This window comes from Mauremys mutica, chromosome 12 (genome assembly GCF_020497125.1).
Source record: "Mauremys mutica isolate MM-2020 ecotype Southern chromosome 12, ASM2049712v1, whole genome shotgun sequence".
NCBI classification, from domain to species: Eukaryota; Metazoa; Chordata; order Testudines; family Geoemydidae; genus Mauremys; species Mauremys mutica.
The window spans coordinates 2,648,137-2,674,637 of NC_059083.1; the positions used below are offsets into that span (position 1 = coordinate 2,648,137).

At 69.9% G+C, this 26,501-nt stretch overlaps 3 protein-coding genes across 4 annotated transcripts in view; 1 reads left to right on the forward strand and 2 right to left on the reverse strand.

Moving 5' to 3' along the window:
* Positions 1 to 26,501, reverse strand: part of LOC123345793 (endothelial zinc finger protein induced by tumor necrosis factor alpha-like) — a 1,203,704-nt gene that overhangs the window by 331,233 nt on the left and 845,970 nt on the right. The gene's annotated exons all lie outside the window — the stretch shown is intronic.
* On the forward strand, positions 3,487 to 15,978 carry LOC123346404 (steroid 21-hydroxylase-like). 2 transcript variants are annotated; one of them, XM_044983787.1, is made up of 10 exons: positions 3,487 to 3,727; positions 4,443 to 4,532; positions 4,795 to 4,949; positions 5,925 to 6,020; positions 6,406 to 6,513; positions 7,646 to 7,732; positions 8,186 to 8,398; positions 14,115 to 14,218; positions 15,010 to 15,349; positions 15,403 to 15,978. In XM_044983787.1, the coding sequence occupies exons 1-10, from the start codon at positions 3,502 to 3,504 to the stop codon at positions 15,436 to 15,438; spliced, it is 1,455 nt and encodes a 484-aa protein (XP_044839722.1). In that variant the 5' UTR covers positions 3,487 to 3,501; the 3' UTR covers positions 15,439 to 15,978. The 2 variants fall into 2 exon arrangements, with proteins under 2 accessions (XP_044839722.1, XP_044839721.1); XM_044983786.1 differs by lacking the exon at positions 15,403 to 15,978 and adding an exon at positions 12,896 to 13,065.
* LOC123345797 (tenascin-X-like) overlaps positions 21,234 to 26,501 on the reverse strand; it is a 96,577-nt gene continuing 91,309 nt past the window's right edge. Inside the window, exons 43-44 of the mRNA XM_044982848.1 lie at positions 22,107 to 22,270; positions 21,234 to 21,523 (exon numbers count right to left, since the gene is read on the reverse strand). Of these exons, the coding sequence (XP_044838783.1) occupies positions 21,443 to 21,523; positions 22,107 to 22,270 (245 nt within the window). The 3' untranslated portion in view covers positions 21,234 to 21,442. The remainder of the gene's footprint in view (positions 21,524 to 22,106; positions 22,271 to 26,501) is intronic.

Genomic DNA, 26,501 nt, shown 5'->3' on the forward strand with positions numbered 1-26,501 from the left:
TTGAACAGGTTGTAGTCCCGCGCCTCCTCCCCTCTCATTCGGCTGTACACCTCCACGGCGGTGGAGTCCAGTAAGGGGGTGAGGCACCGGATCCTGTCTGCAGGGTCCACCTGGTGCAGCTCGCAGGCGTTCTCAAAGGCCGTCAGGAAGGTGTCTATGTCCTCCCCCTCCTTACGCGGGGCCAGGAAGCTCTTACCGAAGCTCTTTGTAGGCTTGGGCCCCCCCTCACTCACCGCAGCCGGGGCCTCCCTGCTTTTCAGCTGGGCCATGGCCAGCTCATGTTCACGCTGCTTCTCCTTCTCTTCCAGCTCCTGCTGGCGCTGGTTCTCCTCGTGTTTACGCTGGTTCTCCCGCTCCTTCAGTTCTTGCCTCCTTAACTCGAGCTCTTCCCGTCTCAGCTCCCTGTCATGTTCCATCCGCATCCGCTCCAGGGACAGGGAGCTCCGCCGGGACGATCCCCTGCTGGCCACCGAGCCCTCGGTAGTCGCTGGGCTCCCCCTCCCCCTACGCCTAGGGGTGGGGGGTCTCGGGGAGCCCTCAGCGGCCGGCTGACCACTCCCAGTGGGGACAGACACTGGTGCCTGCGCTGCATCTGCCGGGCTGCTTCCCTCAGAGACAGGGACCGGTTCATTGACTCGATCTCTCTCCTCCAGCCGGGCAATCAGCTGGGCCTTGGTGAGCTTCCCATGGCGCAGCCCCCTCTGCTTGCACAGCTCCACCAGCTCCCACTTGCGCTGCTGGGAATACATCTTCCTGCTGGCCGCTCGCAGGCCGGGGTGTTCGCCGCTCCCCACGGGTTCCAGGGGGACCCCTAGTGTGCCCGTCCTTGAGGTCACCACCCCTCTGCCAGGGTCGAGCTGCAGACTCCTCCGCCCCTGGGATCGCTCGCTGTGATCCCCCGGGGGACCCTGTTACTGCAAAGTCCTGCTCTCTGGCCACACTCTCCCAGGGGTGAATCGCCCCTTCGTTTTACTGCTCCCCAGTCACTTACTGCAGGAAGCGCCGTCCACGGGGTGCCGCCGATCCCACCGCTGCCACCAGTTGTCACGGAGTGTGGGGGAGTCAGGTCCTGCACCCCCGGACTCCCTGCAGATTCATCAGGACTCTCAGCCAGCCAGTAAAGCAGAAGGTTTATTTAGACGACAGGAACACAGTCCAACACAGGTCTTGCAGGTACAGATAACCGGATCCCCCGGATAGGTCCATCTTGGGGGGCCCCACAGCCCCCCCTTGGGGATCAGAGCTCGGTCTCCCTGCCTCCCCTCTGTTCTCCAGCCAGCACTCGTCTGCCCATTCCCTCCGGCCCCTCCTCCAGGCCAAGCTCAGCTCACAGTTGAATTCCTGCATCTTCACCTAAACCTCTGGCTCTCCCCTCCCCCGCACAGACAGTCTGTGCTTCCTACTTCTTCACAGTGGGGCAGGCGGCTGGTTACGCGGATCCCCCTCGCCCGGTGCCAGGACGCGGCTGGCTCTGGGGTGGGGCTGGGGGCTGGTTACACGGATCCCACTCGCCCGGTGCCAGGACGCGGCTGGCTCTGGGGTGGGGCTGGGGGCTGGTTACACGGATCCCACTCGCCTGGTGCCAGGACGCGGCTGGCTCTGGGGTGGGGCAGGGGGGCTGGTTACACGGATCCCCCTCGCCCGGTGCCAGGATGCGGCTGGCTCTGGGGTGGGGCTGGGGGCTGGTTACGCGGATCCCCCTCGCCTGGTGCCAGGACGCGGCTGGCTCTGGGGTGGGGCTGGGGGCTGGTTACGCGGATCCCCCTCGCCCGGTGCCAGGATGCGGCTGGCTCTGGGGTGGGGCTGGGGGCTGGTTACACGGATCCCCCTCGCCCGGTGCCAGGACGCGGCTGGCTCTGGGGTGGGGCTGGGGGCTGGTTACGCGGATCCCCCTCGCCCGGTGCCAGGACGCGGCTGGCTCTGGGGTGGGGCTGGGGGCTGGTTACGCGGATCCCCCTCGCCCGGTGCCAGGACGCGGCTGGCTCTGGGGTGGGGCTGGGGGCTGGTTACGCGGATCCCCCTCGCCCGGTGCCAGGACGCGGCTGGCTCTGGGGTGGGGCAGGGGGCTGGTTACGCGGATCCCCCTCGCCCGGTGCCAGGACGCGGCTGGCTCTGGGGTGGGGCTGGGGGCTGGTTACGCGGATCCCCCTCGCCCGGTGCCAGGACGCGGCTGGCTCTGGGGTGGGGCAGGGGGCTGGTTACGCGGATCCCACTCGCCCGGTGCCAGGACGCGGCTGGCTCTGGGGTGGGGCAGGGGGCTGCTGAACGGTGACACTGAACAGGTGTTGATGGGCTGTGAAGAGGGACCCCAGGCCGGGGGGGTGTTTGTTTAACCCCATCCTGCCCCCCAATACTTCCCCCCAAATTGCTTCTTGCGTGTTCATCCTTTCGATCCTGCCTCCGCGAGCCCGCAGCTGCCGCCCAGGCGTGGCAGGGACCGGGTCCTAGGCGGGAGCCGATCCAGAATAAACCAGGTGTTGCTCACGCTGTGTAAACCCCCCGGGACTCCGGTCCGAACCCCGGCCGCGCCGGCCGTCAGAGCGCGGCGAGCGGCTGCCAGTCGGTCACCGACAAACCAGCGAGAGATTCCCCGAGGCTGGTTTCTGCCCATCCAACGCCCCCTGCAGCAAGTGCCAGGGACCCCCGGACCCACTGCAGGACTCTGACCTCAGGGTAATGAAACCAAAATAATTACCCAGAAGTCACTCTGAGCCCCAAGGCTGGGCTAGTGGGGGGCTGCGGGTCGGGAGTGAGGGGCACCGGTGGCGCCAGGGGGCTGCAGGTCGGGAGTGAGGGGCACCGGCAGAGCTGGGGGCTGTGGGTCGGGAGTGAGGGGCACCGGCAGAGCGGGGGCTGCGGGTCGGGAGTGAGGGGCACCAGCAGAGCGGGGGCTGCGGGTCGGGAGTGAGGGGCACCGGCAGAGCTGGGGGCTGTGGGTCGGGAGTGAGGGGCACCGGCAGAGCGGGGGCTGCGGGTCGGGAGTGAGGGGCACCGGCAGAGCGGGGGCTGCGGGTCGGGAGTGAGGGGCACCGGCAGAGCGGGGGCTGCGGGTCGGGAGTGAGGGGCACCGGCGGAGCGGGGGCTGCGGGTCGGGAGTGAGGGGCACCGGCAGAGCTGGGGGGGGCTGCGGCTCAGGAGTGAGGGGCACCGGCGGGGCTGGGGGCTGCGGGTCGGGAGTGAGGGGCACCGGCGGAGCGGGGGCTGCGGGTCGGGAGTGAGGGGCACCGGCGGAGCCGGGGTCTGCGGGTCGGGAGTGAGGGGCACCGGCGGAGCCGGGGGCTGCGGGTCGGGAGTGAGGGGCACCGGCGGAGCCGGGGGCTGCGGGTCGGGAGTGAGGGGCACCGGCAGAGCAGGGGCTGCGGGTCGGGAGTGAGGGGCACCGGCAGAGCGGGGGCTGCGGGTCGGGAGTGAGGGGCACCCTGCGTCACGCCTGTCTCTCCAAGGCCCCGTGACGAAGGACTCGGGGGCTTTATATCCCGCCGGCGCCCCGAGGCCCCAGCGATGCTGACGGCCGCCCTGCTCCTGCTGCTGGTGCTGCTGGCCCTGGCCGTGCTGGGGGGCGGGCGGGGGGCTCGCAGGGGGGGCGGCCTGAGCGCCCTGCCCGGCCCCTGGGCCCTGCCCCTGGTTGGGGGGCTGCCCCACATGCTGCACCCGGAGCTGCCCCTGCACCTGCTGGAGCTCGCCCGGCGCTACGGGCCCGTCTACCGGCTCCGCCTCGGGGCCAAGGGTGAGCGGGGTCGGGCCCCCCTGCCGGACCCCCGGGGCCCCCCTTCCTCCCCCCCGCCTGGCCCCTGCCAGACCCCCGGGGCCCCCCTTCCTCCCCCCCGCCTGGCCCCTGCCGGACCCCCGGGGCCCCCCTTCCTCCCCCCCGCCTGGCCCCTGCCCGACCCCCGGGGCCCCCCTTCCTTCCCCTCTGCCTGGCCCCTGCTGGACCCCCGGGGCCCCCCTTCCCTCCCCCCCCGCCTGGCCCCTGCCGGACCCCCGGGGCCCCCCTTCCTCCCCCCCCGCCTGGCGCCTGCTGGACCCCCGGGGCCCCCCTTCCTCCCCCCCCGCCTGGCCCCTGCCGGACCCCCGGGGCCCCCCTTCCTTCCCCTCCGCCTGGCCCCTGCCGGACCCCCGGGGCCCCCCTTCCTCCCCCCCCGCCTGGCCCCTGCCGGACCCCCGGGGCCCCCCTTCCTTCCCCCCCCCGCCTGGCCCCTTCCTTCCCCCCGGGACTGGCCCCTCCCCCACCGGCCCCCTTCCTTCCCCCCGGCCTGGCCCCTCCCCCACCGGGCCCCCTTCCTTCTCCCCATGTGCCCGGCCCAGGGGCCCCACCCCCCATGGTCCCCCCCTTCGCCCCTGGGTCCTGGCTGGGTGCCCCCAGCTTCCCCCCTCCCTGCTCTGTCCCGGCCGGGTTCCCTGCCCTCCTGGGTCCCCCCATTAACCCCCCCGTGTGCCCCCAGACGTGGTGGTGCTGAACAGCGTGGAGTCCATCCGCCAGGCGCTGACCCAGAAATGGTCCGATTTCGCCGGGCGCCCCCCCAGCTTTGTCGGTAATGGGGGGCTGGGGGCTGAAAGGGGGGGTTGGGGGTGGGTGGGGGCTGTGTGCCAGAGGGTTTGGGGGGCTGTTCATGAAGGTATTGGGGGGTCAGCTCCTCCTCCAGCTCTCTGAGCGCCGACTCCCCTGGGCTCTGCCATCAGTAGGGTCCAGAGTTAACACTGGAATGGGAAAGGGGCAGGTCCCGGGGGCTTGGGTGGGGGTGGGGGGGTCTCTACCCGCCTGGTCACTAACCCTCCCCATCCCCCCCCCCGCAGCGGATCTCATCTCCCTGGGGGGCCACGATCTGTCCCTGGGCGACTTCACCCCCAGCTGGCGGCTGCAGCGCAAAGCGGCTCACTCGGCCCTGGCCCGCGCCCAGCGCCTGCAGCTGGACCCGGTGCTGGGGGCCCAGGCGGCCGCGCTCTGCCAGGTGAGGGCTCCGCTCCGACCCCCAGGGACCCCCTAAGCCCAGGGAAATACCCCCCCAGGGACCCCCCCTCACCTCCGGGAACCCCCCCAGGGACCCCCTAAGCCCAGGGAAATACCCCCCCCCCCACAGGGAACCCCCTCCCCTCCGGGAACCCCCCCAGGGACCCCCTAAGCCCAGGGAAATACCCCCCCCACAGGGACCCCCCCTCACCTCCGGGAACCCCCCCAGGGACCCCCTAAGCCCAAGGTAATACCCCCCCACAGGGACCCCCCCTCACCTCTGGGAACCCCCCCCAGGGACCCCCTAAGCCCAGGGAAATACCCCCCCCACAGGGACCCCCCCTCCCCTCCGGGAACCCCCCCAGGGACCCCCTAAGCCCAGGGAAATACCCCCCCCACAGGGACCCCCCTCCCCTCCGGGAACCCCCCCAGGGACCCCCTAAGCCCAGGGAAATACCCCCCCACAGGGACCCCCCCTCACCTCCGGGAACCCCCCCAGGGACCCCCTAAGCCCAGGGAAATACCCCCCCCAGGGACCCCCCCTCACCTCCGGGAACCCCCCCAGGGACCCCCTAAGCCCAGGGAAATACCCCCCCCACAGGGACCCCCCCTCCCCTCCGGGAACCTCCCCAGAGACCCCCTAAGCCCAGGGAAATACCCCCCCATAGGGACCCCCGGGATCCCCCAGGGACCCCCGGGATCCTCCCTTCGCCCCCGGGGGCCCCCCAGGGAACTCCCACCCCCCCATAGGGACCCGCTTCATCCCAGGGACCCCCCTTCACCTCCGCCCCCCCCCAGGGATCGCCTACCCCCCAAAGGGCCCCTTCACCCTGGGGACCCCCCCAACATCTCACTTCCCGCCCATCCCCCCTAGGGAACCCGGATCTGCCCTGGCCCCTCCCCCGGGGACCCGCATTGCCGGGGGGGCGGTCACGGGCCCGGGGCGCTGCCCCCCCTTGACATGTCTGCCCCCCAGGTTTTCCGTAGCTATGGGGGGGCCGCTGTGGACGTGGCCCAGGACTTCTCGCTGCAGACGTGTCGCACCATCTGCGCCCTGGCGTTCGGCCCCATGGTGAGCGGGGGGGCGGGGGCCAGGGGACCCCGGCGTCCGGGGGGGGCGAGGAGCGCCCCGAGGGGACCCAGGCGTCCGGGGGGGGGGCAGGGACTCACCCCTACGGGATTCCGGCGTCCGGGGAGGGCAGGGACTCACCCCTAGAGGACCCCGGCGTCCGCGGGGGGGGGAGCGCCCCGAGGAGACCCAGGCGTCCGGGCGGGGGAGCGGGGAGCGACCCTAGGGGACCCCGGCGTCCGGGGGGGCGGGGAGCGTCCCGAGGGGGAGACCCTGGCGTCCGGGCGGGGGGGCGGGGAGCGTCCCGAGGGGGGGGACCCCGGCGTCCGGGGAGGCTGGGGGGGGAGGGGGAGGATTTGGGGGGCTCCGTCCCGCTCCCTCCCCCCAGATGCCGGACGCCGCCGCCACCCGGGACATCCAGGCCTGTATCACGGAGCTGGTGGAGCTGTGGGGCCGGGGCGCCGTGCGGGCGCTGGACGCGCTGCCCCTGCTCAGGGTGAGGGGGCGATGGGGGGCGGGGGAGCTGCAGGGGGCGCTGTGGGGCGGGGAGGGGGTGTCGCTGGGGGGGGGCCAGCAGGGGGAGGGGGTGCTGTGGGGCGCTGTGGGGCGGTTCGGGGGTGTCGCTGTGGGGCGCGGGTGGGGTGGGGAAGGTGTGTCGCTGTAGGGGGCCAGCAGGGGGGGGGGGAGCTGCAGGGGGCGCTGTGGGGCGGTTAGGGGGTGTTGCTGTGGGGCGGGGAGGGGGTGTCGCTGTAGGGGGCCAGCAGTGGGCGGGGAAGCTGCAGTGGGCGCTGTGGGGCGGGGAGGGGGTGTCGCTGTGGGGGGCCGGCAGGGGGCGCTGTGGGGCGGTTAGGGGGTGTCGCTGTGGGGCGGGGAGGGTGTGTCGCTGTAGGGGGCCAGCAGGGGGCGGGGCAGCTGCAGGGGGCGCTGTGGGGCGGGGAGGGGGTGTAGCTGTGGGGGCCAGGAAGGGGGCGCTGTGGGGCGGTTAGGGGGTGTCGCTGTGGGGCTGGGAGGGTGTGTCGCTGTAGGGGGCCAGCAGGGGGCGGGGCAGCTGCAGGGGGCGCTGTGGGGCGGGGAGGGGGTGTCGCTGTGGGGCGCGGCAGGGGCGGCGGAGCTGCAGGGGGCGCTGTGGGGCAGGGAGGGGGTGTCGCTGTGGGGCGCGGGAGGCGGCGGCGGAGCTGCAGGGGGCGCTGTGGGGCGGGGAGGGGGTGTCGCGGTGGGGGGCCGGCAGGGGGGGCTGTGGGGCTGTTAGGGGGTGTCGCTGTGGGGCGGGGAGGGTGTGTCGCTGTAGGGGGCCAGCAGGGGGCGGCGGAGCTGCAGGGGGCGCTGTGGGGCGGGGAGGGGGTGTCGCTGTGGGGCGCGGGAGGCGGCGGGGGAGCTGCAGGGGGCGCTGTGGGGCGCGGCAGGGGGAGGAGGCGCTGTGGGGCGGGGTGGTGCGGGGAGGGGTGTCGCTGTGGGGCGCGGCAGGGGCGGCGGAGCTGCAGGGGGCGCTGTGGGGCGGGGCGGGGGTGTCGCTGTGGGGGGCCGGCAGGGGCGGGGGAGCTGCAGGGGGCGCTGTGGGGGGGGCGGGGGTGTCGCTGTGGGGGGCCGGCAGGGGGCGCTGCAGTCTCACTCTCGGGGTCCCCCCCCAGGTGTTCCCCAGCGGGGCCCTGCGGCGGCTCTTGCAGCAGGTTCGGTTCCGAGACGCCTTCGTCCGGGCCCAGATCCAGCGGCACCAGGTGGGGGCGCGGGCGGGGGCGGGGGGCTCCCCGGGGATGGAGCCGCTGGGGGGGCTGGGGGGGCTCCGGGTTGAGGGGTGTCCCGGGGGCAGGGTACGGGGTGGGGTCTCTGGGGCAAGCGGTGTTAGGGTCCCTGGGGAGGGGTTTGGGGGTCGGGGTGGGGGGTCTCTGGGGAAAGGGTGGGGTACAGGGTGGGGGTGCTCGGGTGCGAGTGGAGGGTCCCCGCTGCGGGGTTTGGGGGTCTCCGGGGCGGGGGTGCAGGGTCCCCGCTGCGGGGTTTGGGGGTCTCTGGGGCGGGGGTGCAGGGTCCCCGCTGCGGGGTTTGGGGGTCTCTGGGGCGGGGGTGCAGGGTCCCCGCTGCGGGGTTTGGGGGTCTCTGGGGCGGGGGTGCAGGGTCCCCGGTGTGGGGTTTGGGGGTCCCCATTCCCTCCCCTCACCCCCGCATCCCCCCAGGAGTCGCTGCGCCCCGAGTGCGCCCGGGACATGGTGGATCACATGCTGCAGCTGCTGGGGGAGCGGCGGGGGGCCGGGGGGGACCCCGCGGCGGAGGGGGGCCTCACCCCGGAGCACGTTCACATGGCGCTGGTGGATCTCTTCATCGGGGGCACCGAGACCACGGCCGCCCTGCTCACCTGGGCCGTGGCCTTCCTGCTGCACCACCCGCAGGTGAGCCCCGAACCCCCAAACCTCCCCGTACCCCCAAAGCTGCCCTGTGCCCCCAAACCTCCCCGAACCTCCCCACGGCCGCCCTGCTCACCTGGGCCGTGGCCTTCCTGCTGCACCACCCCCAGGGGAGCCCCGAACCCCCAAACCTCCCCGTACCCCCAAACCTGCCCTGTGCCCCCAAACCTCCCCGAACCTCCCCACGGCCGCCCTGCTCCCCTGGGCCGTGGCCTTCCTGCTGCACCACCCCCAGGTGAGCCCGAACCCCCAAACCTCCCCGTACCCCCCAAACCTGCCCTGTGCCCCCAAACCTCCCCGAGCCTCCCCACGGCCGCCCTGCTCTCCTGGGCCGTGGCCTTCCTGCTGCACCACCCCCAGGTGAGCCCCGAACCTCCAAACCTCCCCGTACCCCGAAACCTGCCCTGTGCCCCCAAACCACCCCGAACCACCCCACGGCCCCCCAGCACCCCAGGGCCGTGGCCATCCAGCTGCACCACCCCCACGTGAGCCCCCAACCCCCAAACCTCCCCGTACCCCCATTCCGGCCCTTTGCCCCCAAACCTCCCCACGGCCGCCCTGCTCTCCTGGGCCGTGGCCTTCCTGCTGCACCACCCCCAGGTGAGCCCCGAACCCCCAAACCTCCCCGTATCCCCAAACCTCCCCGTACCCCCGAACCTCCATGTACCCCGGAACCTCCCCGAACCTCCCCACGGCCGCCCTGCTCCCCTGGGTCGTGGCCTTCCTGCTGCACCACCCCCAGGTGAGCCCCGAACCCCCAAACCTCCCCGTACCCCCAAACCTGCCCTGTGCCCCCAAACCTCCCCGAACCTCCCCACGGCCGCCCTGCTCCCCTGGGCCGTGGCCTTCCTGCTGCACCACCCCCAGGTGAGCCCCGAACCCCCAAACCTCCCCGTACCCCCAAAGCTGCCCTGTGCCCCCAAACCTCCCCCCGACTCCCCACGGCCCCCCTGCTCTCCTGGGCCGTGGCCTTCCTGCTGCACCACCCCCAGGTGAGCCCCGAACCCCCAAACCTCCCCCTACCCCCAAAGCTGCCCTGTGCCCCCCACCCTCCCCAAACCTCCCCACGGCCGCCCTGCTCTCCTGGGCCGTGGCCTTCCTGCTGCACCACCCCCAGGTGAGCCCCGAACCCCCAAACTTCCGCTGTCCCCCAAAGCTGCCCTGTGCCCCCAAACCTCCCCGAACCTCCCCACGGCCGCCCTGCTCACCTGGGCCGTGGCCTTCCTGCTGCACCACCCCCAGGTGAGCCCCGAACCCCCAAACCTCCCCGTACCCCCAAACCTGCCCTGTGCCCCCAAACCTCCCCACGGCCGCCCTGCTCTCCTGGGCCGTGGCCTTCCTGCTGCACCACCCGCAGGTGAGCCCCGAACCCCCAAACCTCCCCGTACCCCCAAAGCTGCCCTGTGCCCCCAAACCTCCCCGAGCCTCCCCACGGCCGCCCTGCTCTCCTGGGCCGTGGCCTTCCTGCTGCACCACCCCCAGGTGAGCCCCGAACCCCCAAACCTCCCCGTACCCCCAAATCTGCCCTGTGCCCCCAAACCTCCCCGAACCTCCCCACGGCCGCCCTGCTCACCTGGGTCGTGGCCTTCCGGCTGCACCACCCCAGGTGAGCCCCGAACCCCCAAACCTCCCCGTACCCCCAAACCTGCCCTGTGCCCCCAAACCTCCCCACGGCCGCCCTGCTCTCCTGGGCCGTGGCCTTCCTGCTGCACCACCCCCAGGTGAGCCCCGAACCCCCAAACCTCCCCGTATCCCCAAACCTCCCCGTACCCCGAACCTCCATGTACCCCGGATCCCCCCCGAACCTCCCCACGGCCGCCCTGCTCCCCTGGGCCGTGGCCTTCCTGCTGCACCACCCCCAGGTGAGCCCCGAACCCCAAACCTCCCCGTACCCCAAACCTGCCCTGTGCCCCCAAACCTCCCCGAACCTCCCCACGGCCGCCCTGCTCCCCTGGGCCGTGGCCTTCCTGCTGCACCACCCCCAGGTGAGCCCCGACCACCCAACCCTACCTGGACCGCCTCCACTGCACTGTTCAGCCAAACCTCCCCGAACCTCCCCACGGCCGCCCTGCTCCCCTGGGCCGTGGCCTTCCTGCTGCACCACCCCCAGGTGAGCCCCGAACCCCCAAACCTCCCCGTACCCCCAAACCTGCCCTGTGCCCCCAAACCTCCCCGAACCTCCCCACGGCCGCCCTGCTCCCCTGGGCCGTGGCCTTCCTGCTGCACCACCCCCAGGTGAGCCCCGAACCCCCAAACCTCCCCGTACCCCCAAAGCTGCCCTGTGCCCCCAAACCTCCCCGAGCCTCCCCACGGCCGCCCTGCTCTCCTGGGCCGTGGCCTTCCTGCTGCACCACCCCCAGGTGAGCCCCGAACCCCCAAACCTCCCCGTACCCCCAAAGCTGCCCTGTGCCCCCAAACCTCCCCAAACCTCCCCACGGCCGCCCTGCTCTCCTGGGCCGTGGCCTTCCTGCTGCACCACCCCCAGGTGAGCCCCGAACCCCCAAACCTCCCTGTACCCCCAAACCTGCCCTGTGCCCCCAAACCTCCCCGAACCTCCCCACGGCCGCCCTGCTCACCTGGGCCGTGGCCTTCCTGCTGCACCACCCCCAGGTGAGCCCCGAACCCCCAAACCTCCCCGTACCCCCAAACCTGCCCTGTGCCCCCAAACCTCCCCACGGCCGCCCTGCTCTCCTGGGCCGTGGCCTTCCTGCTGCACCACCCGCAGGTGAGCCCCGAACCCCCAAACCTCCCCGTACCCCCAAAGCTGCCCTGTGCCCCCAAACCTCCCCGAGCCTCCCCACGGCCGCCCTGCTCTCCTGGGCCGTGGCCTTCCTGCTGCACCACCCCCAGGTGAGCCCCGAACCCCCAAACCTCCCCGTACCCCCAACGCTGCCCTGTGCCCCCAAACCTCCCCGAACCTCCCCACGGCCGCCCTGCTCACCTGGGTCGTGGCCTTCCTGCTGCACCACCCCCAGGTGAGCCCCGAACCCCCCACCCTCCCCGTACCCCGAACCCCGGACCGCCCTGTCCCCCAAACCTCCCCACGGCCGCCCTGCTCTCCTGGGCCGTGGCCTTCCTGCTGCACCACCCCCAGGTGAGCCCCGAACCCCCAAACCTCCCCGTATCCCCAAACCTCCCCGTACCCCCGAACCTCCATGTACCCCGGAACCTCCCCGAACCTCCCCACGGCCGCCCTGCTCCCCTGGGCCGTGGCCTTCCTGCTGCACCACCCCCAGGTGAGCCCCGAACCCCCAAACCTCCCCGTCCCCCAAACCTGCCCTGTTCCCCCCAACCTCCCCGAACCTCCCCACGGCCGCCCTGCTCCCCTGGGCCGTGGCCTTCCTGCTGCACCACCCCCAGGTGAGCCCCGAACCCCCAAACCTCCCCGTACCCCCAAACCTGCCCTGTGCCCCCAAACCTCCCCGAACCTCCCCACGGCCGCCCTGCTCCCCTGGGCCGTGGCCTTCCTGCTGCACCACCCCCAGGTGAGCCCCGTACCCCCAAACCTGCCCTGTGCCCCCGAACCTCCCCGAACCTCCCCGAACCTCCCCACGGCCGCCCTGCTCCCCTGGGCCGTGGCCTTCCTGCTGCACCACCCCCAGGTGAGCCCCGAACCCCCAAACCTCCCCGTACCCCCAAACCTGCCCTGTGCCCCCAAACCTCCCCACGGCCGCCCTGCTCTCCTGGGCCGTGGCCTTCCTGCTGCACCACCCCCAGGTGAGCCCCGAACCCCCAAACCTCCCCGTACCCCCAAACCTGCCCTGTGCCCCCAAACCTCCCCGAACCTCCCCACGGCCGCCCTGCTCACCTGGGCCGTGGCCTTCCTGCTGCACCACCCCCAGGTGAGCCCCGAACCCCCAAACCTCCCCGTACCCCCAAACCTGCCCTGTGCCCCCAAACCTCCCCACGGCCGCCCTGCTCTCCTGGGCGGTGGCCTTCCTGCTGCACCACCCCCAGGTGAGCCCCGAACCCCCAAACCTCCCCGTATCCCCAAACCTCCCCGTACCCCCAAACCTGCCCTGTGCCCCCAAACCTCCCCGAACCTCCCCACGGCCGCCCTGCTCACCTGGGCCGTGGCCTTCCTGCTGCACCACCCCCAGGTGAGCCCCGAACCCCCAAACCTCCCCGTATCCCCGAACCTCCATGTACCCCGGAACCTCCCCACGGCCGCCCTGCTCTCCTGGGCCGTGGCCTTCCTGCTGCACCACCCGCAGGTGAGCCCCGAACCCCCCGCTCCGATCGCCTCGCTGCTCGTGGGGGGCGGGCGAGGGCGCTCAGTGCTTGGGGGACTGGTGTCTTGGGGGGGAGTTCGGGGGGGTCTCTGTGGGTGACCTTGGTCAAGTCCCGTCTCTCCCTGCCTCAGTTTCCCCATGTGTGCAGCAGGCAGGATGATCCCGCCCCCCCCCCCCGCACTGGGCGATCCCTGATGAGAATGGGGGGGTCAGTGGCCATGGGGGTCAGTGTCCATGGGCCCCCCCACAGGTGCAGGACGGGATCCACGCGGAGCTGCAGCGGGTGCTGGGCCCTGAGCGCCCCCCCAGCTATGGGGACCGGGACCGGCTGCCCCTGCTCAGCGCCACCATCTCCGAGACGCTGCGTCTGCGCCCCGTGGCGCCCCTCGCCCTGCCCCACAGCACCACGCGGGACACCAGGTACCCCCCGCCCTGCCCCACGGCCCCCATCCCCCCCGCCCCGCCCTGCCCCACAGCACCACGCGGGACACCAGGTACCCCTCCCCCGCCCTGCCCCACGGCCCCCATTCCCCCCGCCCCTCGCCCTGCCCCACAGCACCACGCGGGACACCAGGTACCCCTCCCCCGCCCTGCCCCACGGCCCCCATTCCCCGCCCCGCCCTGCCCCACAGCACCACGCGGGACACCAGGTACCCCTCCCCCGCCCTGCCCCACGGCCCCCATCCACCCCCCCGCCCCACGCCCTGCCCCACAGCACCACGCGGGACACCAGGTACCCCTCCCCCGCCCAGCCCCACGGCCCCCATCCCCCGCCCCGCCCTGCCCCACAGCACCACGCGGGACACCAGGTACCCCTCCCCCGCCCTGCCCCACGGACCCCCTCCCCCCCGCCCCGCCCTGCCCCACAGCACCACGCGGGACACCAGGTACCCCCCGCCCTGCCCCACGGCCCCCATCCCCCCCGCCCCGCCCCACAGCACCACGCGGGACACCAGGTACACCTCCCCCGCCCGGCCCCACGGCCCCCATTCCCCCCGCCCCTCGCCCTGCCCCACAGCACCCCGCGGGACACCAGGTACCCCTCCCCCGCCCTGCCCCACAGCACCACGCAGGACACCAGGTACCCCTCCCTCGCCCTGCCCCACAGCACCACGCGGGACACCAGGTACCCCCCGCCCTGCCCCACGGCCCCCCTCCCCCCCGCCCCGCCCTGCGCGACAGCACCACGCGGGACACCAGGTACCCCCCGCCCTGCCCCACGGCCCCCATCCCCCCCGCCCCATGGCCTGCCCCACAGCACCACGCGGGACACCCGGGACCCCCCGCCCCGCCCCACGGCCCCCATACCCCCCGCGCCATGGCCTGCCCCACAGCACCACGCGGGACACCAGGTACCCCCCGCCCCGCCCCACGGCCCCCATACCCCCCGCCCCATGGCCTGCCCCACAGCACCACGCGGGACACCAGGCACTCGCCCCTCCCCGCTCAGACCCCCCCTCTCTTCGCAGCCTCTCGGGCTTCGCCATCCCCAAGGGAACCACCGTGATCCCCAACCTCTTCGCCGCCCACCACGACGCGGGCACCTGGTGCCGCCCCCTGGAGTTCAGGCCAGGTACTGCCCCCCCGCCCCTCCCCCGCCACGGGGCTGGGGGCTGAGCCTCCCCGGACGCCTGGGTCCCCGGTTCTCATGGGGGGGCTGAGCCTCCCCGGACGCCTGGGTCCCCGGTTCTCATGGGGGGGCTGAGCTTCCCCGGACGCCTGGGTCCCCGGTTCTCATGGGGGGCTCGGGGCTGATACCCCCCTCCTGGACACCTGGGTCCCCGGTTCTCATGGGGGGGCTGAGCCTCCCCAGACGCCTGGGTCGCCGGTTCTCATGGGGGGGGCTGGGGGCTGATCCCCCCCCCCTGCACGCCTGGGTCGCCGGTTCTCAGGGGGGGCGGGGGGGTGATACCCCCCTCCTGGACGCCTGGGTCCCCGGTTCTCAGGGGGGCGGGGGGCTGATACCCCTCTCCCGGACGCCTGGGTCCCCGGTTCTCATGGGGGGCTGGGGGCTGATACCCCCCTCCCGGACGCCTGGGTCCCTGGTTCTCATGGGGGGCTGGGGGCTGATACCCCCCTCCCGGACGCCTGGGTCCCCGGTTCTCATGGGGGGCTGGGGGCTGACCTCCCCCCCAACCTGGGTCTCCGACTCTCTGATGGGGGTGGGGGGCTCGCTGCCCGGACGCCTGGGTCCCCGGTTCTCATGGGGGGCTGGGGGCTGATACCCCCCTCCCGGACGCCTGGGTCCCCGGTTCTCATGGGGGGCTGACCTCCCCCCCAACCTGGGTCTCCGACTCTCTGATGGGGGTGGGGGGCTCGCTGCCCGGACGCCTGGGTCCCGGCTGACCTCCCCCCACCCCGCAGAGCGGTTCCTGGAGGCGGACGAGCCCCGGCTGGCCCAGCGCAACCTGCTGCCCTTCAGCTGCGGGGCCCGGGCCTGCCTTGGGGAGACCCTGGCCCGGGCCGAGATCTTCGTCTTCCTCGGGCACGTCCTGCGCCAGTTCCGGCTGGAGCCGCCGGCGCCCGGCGCCCTCCCGGCCCTGCGGGGCGTGTTCGGCACCGTGGTGCGGTGCCCCCCGTTCCGGGTCCGCTTCCTGCCCCGGGGGCCCCCCGAGACCCCATAGCCCCCCCTCCGCATCCGCCTCCTGCCCCGGGGGCCCCCCGAGACCCCATAGCCCCCCCTCCGCATCCACCTCCTGCCCCGGGGCCCCCCGAGACCCCCGAGACCCCATAGCCCCCCCCTCTGCGTCCTGCCCCGGGGTCCCCCGAGACCCCATAGCCCCCCCTTCGTGAGACCCCCTGAGCCCCTGGCCCCACATAACCCCCTCACCCCTGCGGAGCCTCCCGGGACACCCTGTGCCCCAAAGGAGTGCCCTGCACCCCCATCTCCATCCCGTCTCACACCCGTCTGGCGCCCGGAGCTGCTGGGCCCGCTGACCCGCCCCCAGGCAGCCGGGTTTGCAAGTCCCCGACGCCTGCCCGAGCCCCACACGCCGGGGCGGCTCCGTGTTAATAAACCTGCTTCCTCCTGCCCCACAACAGGGGGTTTGCTGGGGAGCTCAGCTCCGTCCCAGGGCCGGGGCGTGTCCCCCCACAGCGGGGGGGGGCAGGCTCGGGGGTGCAAGGCCGGGGCTGGGGGGCCCTGGCTGTGTGTGTCGAGAGCGGCTCGAGCCGGGTGTGGGGCTCCCCGTGGGGCTGAGGGATCACAGCATGGGGGGGGGGTCACTGGCCCGGCTCTGGGAGAGGCAGCGCAGGCTAGGGAGGGAAGGGGGCCCAGCGGTGCCACGGGCCCAGGCTGCACCCCGGGGACCCCGTCACCCCCCCACAGCCCCAACCCCCTAGTGACCCCGTGTGATGGAGCAGGGGCTGTCTGTGTGCTTGGTAGGCAGAGACAGGTCTGCAGCTGTAACATGAGCCTGGCCTGGGGGAGGGGAGGTCTCACCTCTGGCTGTAGCTAGACAAAGGGAGGGGGGAAGTGGAATCAGTCTTCGGTTGGGAGCTGGGAGGTGGGTTTCAGGGGATCCTAGGCTGGGATCCAAGCACCCTGAACCCCCAGAAAGAGCAGATTGAGGGGTCCTGGCTCTGAACACAAGCTGGGCCGTATCCTGGGTTCCTGTTGTCCAATAAACCTTCTGTTTTACTGGCTGGCTGAGAGTCACTGTGAGACCGGGAAGAGGGGTGCAGGGCCGGACTCCCCCACACTCCGTGACAACTGGTGGCAGCGGTGGGATCGGCGGCACCCCGTGGACGGCGCTTCCTGCAGTAAGTGACTGGGGAGCAGTAAAACGAAGGGGCGATTAACCCCTGGGAGAGTGTGACCAGAGAGAAGGACTTTGCAGTAACAGGGTCCCCCGGGGGATCACAGCGAGCGATCCCAGGGGCGGAGGAGTCTGCAGCTCGACCCTGGCAGAGAGGTGGTGACCTCAAGGACTGGCACTCTAGGGGTCCCCCTGGAACCCGTGGGGAGCGGCGAGCACCCCAGCCTGCGAGCGGCCAGCAGGAAGATGTATTCCCAGAAGCGCAAGTGGGAGCTGGTGGAGCTGTGCAAGCAGGGGGGGCTGCACTATGGGAAGCTCACCAAGGCCCAGCTGATTGCCCGGCTGGAGGAGAGAGATCGCAGGAATGAACCGGTCCCTGTCTCTGAGGGAAGCAGCCCGGCAGATGCAGCGCAGGCACCAGTGTCTGTCCCCGCTGGGAGTGGTCAACCGGCCGCTGAGGGCATCCCAAGACCCCCCACCCCTAGGCCTAGGGGGAGGGGGAGGAGGAGCGCAGCTACCGAGGGCACCGTGACCCCCCCGGCCAGCAGGGGATCGGCCCGGTGAAGCTCCCCCCCCAGCCGGGGATCGGCCCGGCGACGCTCGGCCTCCGTGGAGCGCAGGCGGCTGGACTTGGAGAGAGAGATACAACTGATGGAGATGGAGGACCGGCAGAAGCAGCGTGAATTCGAGGAGAGGGAGAAGGAGAAGCAACGGGAATACGAGGACAGGGAGCAGCAGCGCAAACATGAGCTGGCCCTGGCCCAGCTGAACAATAGGGAGGCCCCGGCTGCGGTGAGTGAGGGGGGGCCCAAGCCTACAAAGAGCTTCGATAAGAGCTTCCTGGCCCCGCGTAAGGAGGGGGAGGACATAGACACCTTCCTGACGGCCTTTGAGAATGCCTGCGAGCTGCACCAGGTTGACCCCGCAGACAGGATCCGGTGCCTCACCCCCTTACTGGACCCCACCGCCGTGGAGGTGTACAGCCGAATGAGAGGGGAGGAGGCGGGGGACTACAACCTGTTCAAAGAGGCCCTGCTCCGCGAGTTTGGGCTGACCCCGGAGATGTACCGCAAGAGGTTCCGGAGTCAACGTAAGACCCGGGAGGTCACATACCTGCAACTGGTCAACCGGGCGCAGGGGTACGCCTGCAAGTGGACGGCTGGGGCCCAAACTAGAGAGGACCTGCTTGATCTATTTGTACTGGAGCACCTGTATGAGCAGTGCCCACCCGACCTGAGGCTGTGGTTGATGGACCAGAAGCCGGAGAACCCGCAGCACGCAGGCCGGCTGGCCGACCAATACATGGACAGTCGGGCAGGGGATGGCAGGGAGGAGTCTCGAGGGAGCAGGCCTGCCTCAACGCAGAGAGAGAGTCACCATGAGACCTCCCAGCAGGGCCCTATGGAGAACCCCCACAAAAGGGGAACGTCCAGCGTCAGATCCACCCGACCCCCTCGAGGGGACCCACGAGACATGGGCTGCTTTCACTGTGGCCAACAAGGCCACATACGGGCCCAGTGCCCCAAGCTCAGAGACAGACCGAGCAGACCAACCCGCAGAGGGTTGACTGGGTAAAGACCCAATCGGAGGAGGGGCAACATGCCCAAGAGAGGGGGGCTGGCAGCGTCCCACCTGGGAAGGAGGGAGGAGGGCCCCAGGTCAGCGCCCCTGGGGGGCTGGATGCTCCGGACACAAGGTTCTGCTACAGGGTGGCCACGGGGCTGCCCCTCCGGAGCGAGTGCCTCGTTCCCCTGGAGGTGGATGGGAAGAAGGTCACTGGGTACTGGGACACAGGCGCAGAGGTGACGCTGGCCCGGCCCGAGGTGGTGGGCCTAAATCGGATGGTGCCTGATACGTACCTGACCCTGATGGGCGTGAGCGGGACCCCATTCAAGGTGCCCGTGGCAAGGGTGCACCTGAAGTGGGGGGTCAAGGAGGGCCCCAAGGATGTGGGAGTGCACTCCCATTTACCCACAGAGGTGCTAATGGGGGGGGACCTTGAGACCTGGCCCGGCAATACCCGGGGTGCCCTGGTTGTGACCCGTAGTCAGAGTCGGCGCAGGGCTCTGCACCCTGACAACGGGGAAAGTGCTCTGCCCGAGTGCCTGGCGGGGAGGGAATGCCCAGAGACACGACCCAGAGAGGCTGCGGCCTCAGACCCAGCCGGGGAGAGAGAGCAGGGCCCCATCCCTGTCCCAGCGGCTGAGTTCCAGGCCGAGGTGCAGAAGGATCCCTCCTTGCAGAAGCCCAGGGACCAGGCTGACCTCAATGCAGCGCAGACCATGAGGAGAGGTTGCAAGGAGAGGTTCCTGTGGGAGAAGGGGTTCCTGTACCGGGAATGGGCTCCCCCCGGGGAGGTGGAGTCATGGGGGATTAGGAGGCAGCTGGTGGTTCCCCAGAAGTTTCGCCACAAGCTCCTGTACTTGGCCCATGACATCCCCCTTTTCGGGTTACCGGGAAGACTGCCCAGGACCTGGAAAGGGAGGTCAGGGACATGCTGGCTTTAGGGGTGATCCAGCCGTCCGCCAGCCCCTGGGCCTCCCCAGTGGTGCTGGTCCCCAAGAAGGACGGGTCGATCCGGTTCTGCGTGGACTATCGAAAGCTCAATGCCATCACCGTATCTGATGCCTACCCCATGCCCAGGCCTGACGAGCTCCTAGACAAGCTGGGAGGTGCTCGGTACCTCACCACCATGGATCTTACAAAGGGCTACTGGCAAGTGCCGCTGGACGCAGATGCCAGGCTGAAATCGGCCTTCATCACCCCCCTGGGGCTCTATGAGTTTCTGACCCTGCCCTTTGGCCTCAAGGGAGCGCCGGCCACCTTCCAGCGCCTGGTGGATCAGCTGCTGAAGGGGATGGAGAGTTTTGCTGTGGCGTATATTGATGACATCTGCGTCTTCAGCCAGACCTGGGAGGATCACGTGCTCCAGGTTAGACAAGTGCTGGACCGACTCCGGGAGGCGGGGTTAACCGTCAAGGCTGAGAAGTGCAAGGTGGGGATGGCTGAAGTATCTTACCTGGGCCATCGGGTGGGGAGCGGCTGCCTAAAGCCGGAACCGGCCAAGGTGGAGGTGATCAGAGACTGGCCCGCTCCCCAGACCAAAAAGCAGGTCCAGGCCTTTATCGGGATGGCGGGGTACTATCGGAGGTTCGTGCCCCACTTTAGTGCCATAGCCGCCCCCATCACTGAGCTGTGCAAGAAGGGGAAGCCAGACAAGGTGGTCTGGACCGAGCAGTGCCAGGAGGCTCTCCGGGCGCTGAAGGAGGCTCTGCTCAGAGGCCCAGTTCTGGCAAACCCAGATTTTGACAAGCCTTTATGGTGTTTACCGACACCTCAGACACGGGGCTGGGGGCGGTGTTGATGCAGGAGGATGAAAAGGGGGAGAGACACCCCATCGTGTACCTGAGCAAGAAGTTGCTACCCCGGGAGCAGAACTACGCGGCCATCGAGAAGGAATGCCTGGCCATGGGGTGGGCCCTGAAGAAACTGGAGCCATATCTCTTTGGGCGCCACTTCACCGTGTACACCGACCACTCTCCCCTGACCTGGCTGCACCAGATGAAAGGAGCCAACGCCAAGCTCCTGAGGTGGAGCCTGCTCCTGCAGGACTATGACATGGACGTGGTCCACGTGAAGGGAAGCGCCAACCTGATAGCGGACGCGCTGTCCCGGAGAGGAGGCCCCGAACTTCCCCGGGTCACTGGGCAGTGACCCCGCTCAGTTCAGTCTCGGAGGGGGGAGAGGTGTGATGGAGCAGGGGCTGTCTGTGTGCTTGGTAGGCAGAGACAGGTCTGCAGCTGTAACATGAGCCTGGCCTGGGGGAGGGGAGGTGACACCTCTGCCCAGGAGCTGGACAAAGGAAAGGGGCAGAGGGGGAGGGTTGGGTCAGTCTTGGGTTGGGGAACTGGGAGGTGAGTTTTCAGGGGATCCTAGGCTGGGATCCAAGCACCCTGAACCCCCCAGAAAGGCCAGATTGAGGGGTCCTGGCTCTGAACCCAAGCTGGGCTGTATCCTGTGTTCCTGTTGTTCAATAAACCTTCTGTTTTACTCGCTGGCTGAGAGTCACTGTGAGACCGGGAAGAGGGGTGCAGGGCCGGACTCCCCCACACTTCGTGACACCCCGTAACTCCCAGCGACCTCCCCCCAGTGACCCTCTGGCCACCCTGAACCGCCAGTGAGCCCCCAACCCCCATTGTCCCCCATCCACTCTGTGCCCCAGGGACCCCCACCAACCCCCAAGCCCCTCACAGTCCCCATCCCCCACACACTCCTGCATCCCTCCAGGCCGTGGGGAGCCCCCCCGTCCTCCCCCGCCCGACACCTAGCCCCATCCCTGTCCTCCCCCGCCCCATCCTCCCCTGCCCGACACCTAGCCCCACCCCTGTCCTCCTCCACCCCCATCCTCCCCCACCCCACACCTATCCCCACCCCAACAGGTTCTCACTCGCTGGGGTTTTTTTGTAACATTTTCAGCTGTTTTTTTATATATAAACTATATCGCTCAATAGACTCTGTACAGCCCCCTGCAAACCCCCTTAACTCTGCCCTCCCCAGATTTCCCGGCAAACCCCCTTAACTCTGCCCCCCAACGTCCTTGCCCATCCGGGCTGTGTCAGTCAGAATAAAGGTGCTTTGGGTGCATCCGTCTCCGTCGCTCCACCAGGGGTGGGGTCACGGGTCCCCTGCTTGGGGAGGGGACAGGGGAGCCCCAGAGGAGCTGGGGGTCAGGATTCCTGGGTTCCATCTTCCCCCCCCCCCGGCTGGATTGGGCTGCTCCCTCCAGCCTGGGCCTGCTGCACTGTGGGGAGCAGGGACCCCGCAGGGGTGTGTGGGAGGGGCTAGGTGAGCTGGGGGGGTATGGAGGGAATTAAGCATTGGGGGGGCTCTGTGGGGAAGGGGGGTCCCTAGGGGGGAGGGGTGGGTGGAAGGGCCCCCTGGGGGGGTCTCCTCGTGACGCCCCGGCTCCCCCTGGTGGTGCCCGGTGGTGCTGCGCTCTCCCGCTCCCTCGCGTCCGTCTGTCGGTCCGTCCGGCCGCCTCAGCCCTGCCGCGGCCGCAGCTTCATCTCGGTGAAGGGGATGGAGAACTCGAAGCCTTTCCAGTTAAACCAGTTCACGCCCTGGGGGGGGGCAGAAAAGGGGGGTGAGAGACCCCCCCAGCATGGCCCCTCCCCGTAACGGCTGTAATAGCGCTGGGCGCAAGCCGTGACTCAGTTTCCCCACTGGTTTGGACTTGCTGGATGGGAAGGAGTTAAATCCTGCCCCCCGGGGATGGGCCAACCCAGGAGTCCTGGCTCCCTGCCCCCCCCCGCCGTGTGAGAACCCAGGCGTCCTGCCCCCACCGCTGGGCGAGAACCCAGGCATCCTGCCCCCCCCCCGCTGGGCGAGAACCCAGGCGTCCTGCCCCCCACTGCCAGGAGAGAACTCAGGCATCCCGCCCCCCCCGCCGCTGGGCGAGAACCCAGGCGTCCCGTGCGCCCCCACCCCCCGCCGCTGGGCGAGAACCCAGGCGTTCCGTCCCCCCCAAGCCGGGCGAGAACCCAGGCGTCCTGCCCCCACCGCTGGGCGAGAACCCAGGCGTCCCGCGCGCCCCCCCCAAGCCGGGCGAGAACCCAGGCGTCCTGCCCCCCGCTGCCAGGAGAGAACTCAGGCGTCCCGTCCCCCCCAAGCCGGGCGAGAACCCAGGCGTCCGGGCGGCCGTACCTGGTGGTCCCGGCGGCTGCCGTAGAGCCCGTTGAGGTTGGCGTAGTGGCAGTTGCGGTACCACCAGGCCCCGCGGTAGGACACCGCGCAGGGGATCAGCAGCCGGTTCGGGTCCCGGTCCCGGGTCGAGAAGACGCTGCCCGAGTGGTAGCTCAGCGCGTCGCCTGGGGGGGGCGGCAGCGAGTGAGGGGGGGACAGCCCCCCTCCCCCAACCACCGCCAGGACACGGACCCCCCAGACCCCACCCCTCCCCCAACCACCGCCAGGACATGTCCCCCCAGGACACAGAGACCCCACCCCCCATCCCCCCAGACCCCACCCCTCCCCCAACCACCGCCAGGACCCTGACCCCCCAGGACACAGACACCCCCCCCCTGTCCCCCCAGACCCCACCCCTCCCCCAACCACCGCCAGGACCCTGACCCCCCAGGACACAGACACCCCACCCCCTGTCCCCCCAGACCCCACCCCTCCCCCAACCACCGCCAGGACCCTGACCCCCCAGGACACAGACACCCCACCCCCTGTCCCCCCAGACCCCACCCCTCCCCCAACCCCCGCCAGGACCCTGACCCCCCAGGACACAGACACCCCACCCCCTGTCCCCCCAGACCCCTCCCCCAACCACTACCAGGACACGGACCCCCCACTGTCCCCCCCCACCTCTCCCAGCCCCCCTCCCCCAACCACCGCCAGGACACGAACCCCCTGTGGTCCACCCCAGCCACTGTCCCCCCAGACCCCACCCCTCCCCCAACCACCCCAAGGACAAGGACCCCCCACTGCCATCCCCAGACCCCAGCCATCCCCCCACTGACCCCCCCAACATAGCTACCCCCACTGTACCTCCAGCCCCCCTCCCCCAACCACCGCCAGGACCCTGACCCCCTGTGGTCCCCGCAGCCCCGCCCCAGCCCCACTGACCCCCCCCAACATAGCTACCCCCACTGTCCCCCCAGCCCCTGTGATGGAATAGGGACTGTCTGTGTGGCTGGTAGGTGAGAGCAGGGACTGTCTGTGTGCTTGGTAGGCAGAGACAGGTCTGCAGCTGTAACATGAGCCTGGCCTGGGGGAGGGGAGGTCTCACCTCTGGCTGTAGCTAGACAAAGGGAGGGGGGAAGTGGAATCAGTTTTTCGGTTTGGGAGCTGGGTGGTGGGTCTCAGGGGATCCTAGGCTGGGATCTAAGCACCCTGAACCCCCCAGAAAGGCCAGATTGGGGGTCCTGGCTCTGAACCCAAGCTGGGCTGTATCCTGTGTTTCTGTTGTTCAATAAACCTTCTGTTTTACTCGCTGGCTGAGAGTCACTGTGAGACCAGGAAGAGGGGTGCAGGGCCGGACTCCCCCACACTCCGTGACAACTGGTGGCAGCGGTGGGATCAACTGCACCCCACGGACGGCATTTCCTGCAGTAAGTGACTGGGGAGCAGTAAAACGAAGGGGCGATCCACCCCTGGGCGAGTGTGGCCAGAGAGAAGGACTTTGCAGTAACAGGGTCCCCCGGGGGATCACAGCGAGCGATCCCAGGGGCGGAGGAGGCTGCAGCTCGACCCTGGCAGAGAGGTGGTGACCTCAAGGACTGGCACACTAGGGGTCCCCCTGGAACCCGTGGGGAGCGGCGAGCACCCCGGCCTGCGAGCGGCCAGCAGGAAGATGTATTCCCAGAAGCGCAAGTGTGAGCTGGTGGAGCTGTGCAAGCAGAGGGGGCTGCACTGTGGGAAGCTCACCAAGGCCCAGCTGATTGCCCGGCTGGAGGAGAGAGATCGCAGGGATGAACCGGTCCCTGTCTCTGAGGGAAGCAGCCGGGCAGGTGCAGCGCAGACACCAGTGTCTGTACCCACTGGGAGTGGTCAGCCGGCCGCTGAGGGCTCCTCGAGACCCCCCACCCCTAGGCCTAGGGGAAGGGGGAGGAGGAGGAGCCCAGCTACCGAGGGCACCGTGACCCCCCCGGCCAGCAGAGGATCGTCCCGGCGACGCTCGGCCTCCGTGGAACTCAGGCGGCTGGAGTTGGAGAGAGAGATCAAACGGATGGAGATGGAGGAGCGTAAGGAACAGAGGGCATATGAGGAAAGACAAAGCCAGCGTGAGCTGGAGGAGAAGGAGAAGCAACGCGAATACGAGGCGAGAGAGAAGGAGGAGCAACGTGAATTCGAAGCGAGAGAGAAGGAGGAGCAGCGCAGACATGAGCTGGCCATGGCCCAACTGAACAACAGGGAGGCCCCGGCTGCAGTGAGTGAGGGGGGGCCCAAGCCTACAAAGAGCTTCGATACGAACTTCCTGGCCCGGCGGAAGGAGGGGGAGGACATAGACACCTTCCTGACGGCCTTTGAGAATGCCTGTGAGCTGCACCAGGTGGACCCTGCAGACAGGATCCGGCGCCTCACCCCCTTACTGGACTCCACCGCCGTGGAGGTGTACAGCCGAATGAGAGGGGCGGAGGCGGGGGACTACAACCGGTTCAAAGAGGCCCTGCTCCGCGAGTTTGGGCTGACCCCGGAGATGTACCGGAAGAAGTTCCGGAGTCAACGTAAGACCCGGGAGGGCACATACCTACAACTGGTCAACCGGGCGCAGGGGTACGCCCGCAAGTGGACAGCCGGGGCCCAAACCAGAGAGGACCTGCTTGACCTATTCGTACTGGAGCACCTGTATGCGCAGTGCCCATCCGACCTGAAGCTGTGGTTGATGGACCAGAAGCCGGAGAACCCGCAGCACGCAGGCCAGCTGGCCGACCAATATGTGGACAGTCGGGCAGGGGATGGCAGGGAGGAGTCTCGAGGGGGCAGGTCTGCCTCAACGCAGAGAGAGAGTCACCACGGGACGTCCCAGCGGGGCCCTATGGAGAACCCCCACCAAAGGGGAACGTCCAGCGTCAGATCCACCCGACCCCCGCGAGGGGACCCACGAGACATGGGCTGCTTTCACATGGGCTGCTTTCACATACGGGCCCAGTGCCCCAAGCTCAGAGACAGACCGAGCAGACCCAACCCGCCGAGGGTTGACTGGATACAGACCCAATCGGAGGAGGGGCAACATGCCCAAGAGAGGGGGGCTGGCAGCGTCCCACCTGGGGAGGAGGGAGGAAGGCCCCCGGTCAGCGCCTCTGGGGGGCTGGATGCTCCGGTCCCAAGGGGCTGCTACAGGGTGGCCATGGGGCTGCCCCTCCGGAAACAGTGCCTGGTTCCCCTGGAGGTGGACGGGAAGGAGGTCACTGGGTACTGGGACACAGGCGCAGAGGTGACGCTGGCCCGGCCCGAGGTGGTGGGCCGAAATCGGATGGTGCCTGATACCTACCTGACCCTGATGGGCGTGAGCGGGACCCCATTCAAGGTGCCCGTGGCGAGGGTGCATCTGAAGTGGGGGGTCAAGGAGGGCCCCAAGGATGTGGGAGTGCACCCCCATTTGCCCACAGAGGTGCTAATGGGGGGGGGAACCTCGAGACCTGGCCCGGCAATACCCGGGGTACCCTGATTGTGACCCGTAGTCAGAGTCGGCGCAGGGCTCTGCACCCTGACAACGGGGAAAGTACTCTGCCCGAGTGCCTGGTGGGGAGGGAAGGCCCAGAGACACGACCCAGAGAGGCTGCGGCCTCAGACCCAGCCGGTGAGAGAGAGCAGGGCCCCATCCCTGTCCCAGCTGCTGAGTTCCAGGCCGAGGTGCAGAAGGATCCCTCCTTGCAGAAGCCCAGGGACCGGGCTGACCTCAATGCAGCGCAGACCATGAGGAGAGGTTGCAAGGAGAGGTTCCTGTGGGAGAAGGGGTTCCTGTACCGGGAATGGGCTCCCCCCGGGGAGGTGGAGTCATGGGGGATTAGGAGGCAGCTGGTGGTTCCTCAGAAGTTTCGCCACAAGCTGCTGTACCTGGCCCATGACATCCCCCTCGCAGGGCACCAGGGAATCCGGCGCACCAGGCAGAGGCTGCTACAGAACTTTTACTGGCCTGGGGTCTTTACCCATGTCCGGCAGTACTGCCAATCCTGTGACCCCTGCCAGCGGGTGGGGAAGGCCCGGGACAAGGGGAAAGCAGCTCTGAGGCCTTTGCCCATCATAGAAGAGCCTTTCCAGAAGGTGGCCATGGACATGGTGGGACCTCTCAGCAAGGCGACCCGGTCAGGAAAGAAATACATCCTGGTGGTGGTAGATTTCGCCACTCGATACCCCGAGGCGGTGGCCTTGTCCTCTACCGAAGCAGACACCGTGGCGGATGCGCTGCTGACCATTTTCAGCCGGGTGGGGTTCCCCCAGGAAGTCTTAACGGACCAGGGGTCCAACTTCATGTCGACCCTGCTCCAGTCCCTGTGGGAGAAATGTGGGGTCCGACCCAGCTGGGCCTCAGCGTACCACCCCCAGACCAACGGGCTGGTGGAGAGGTTCAACGGGACGCTAAAGATGATGCTA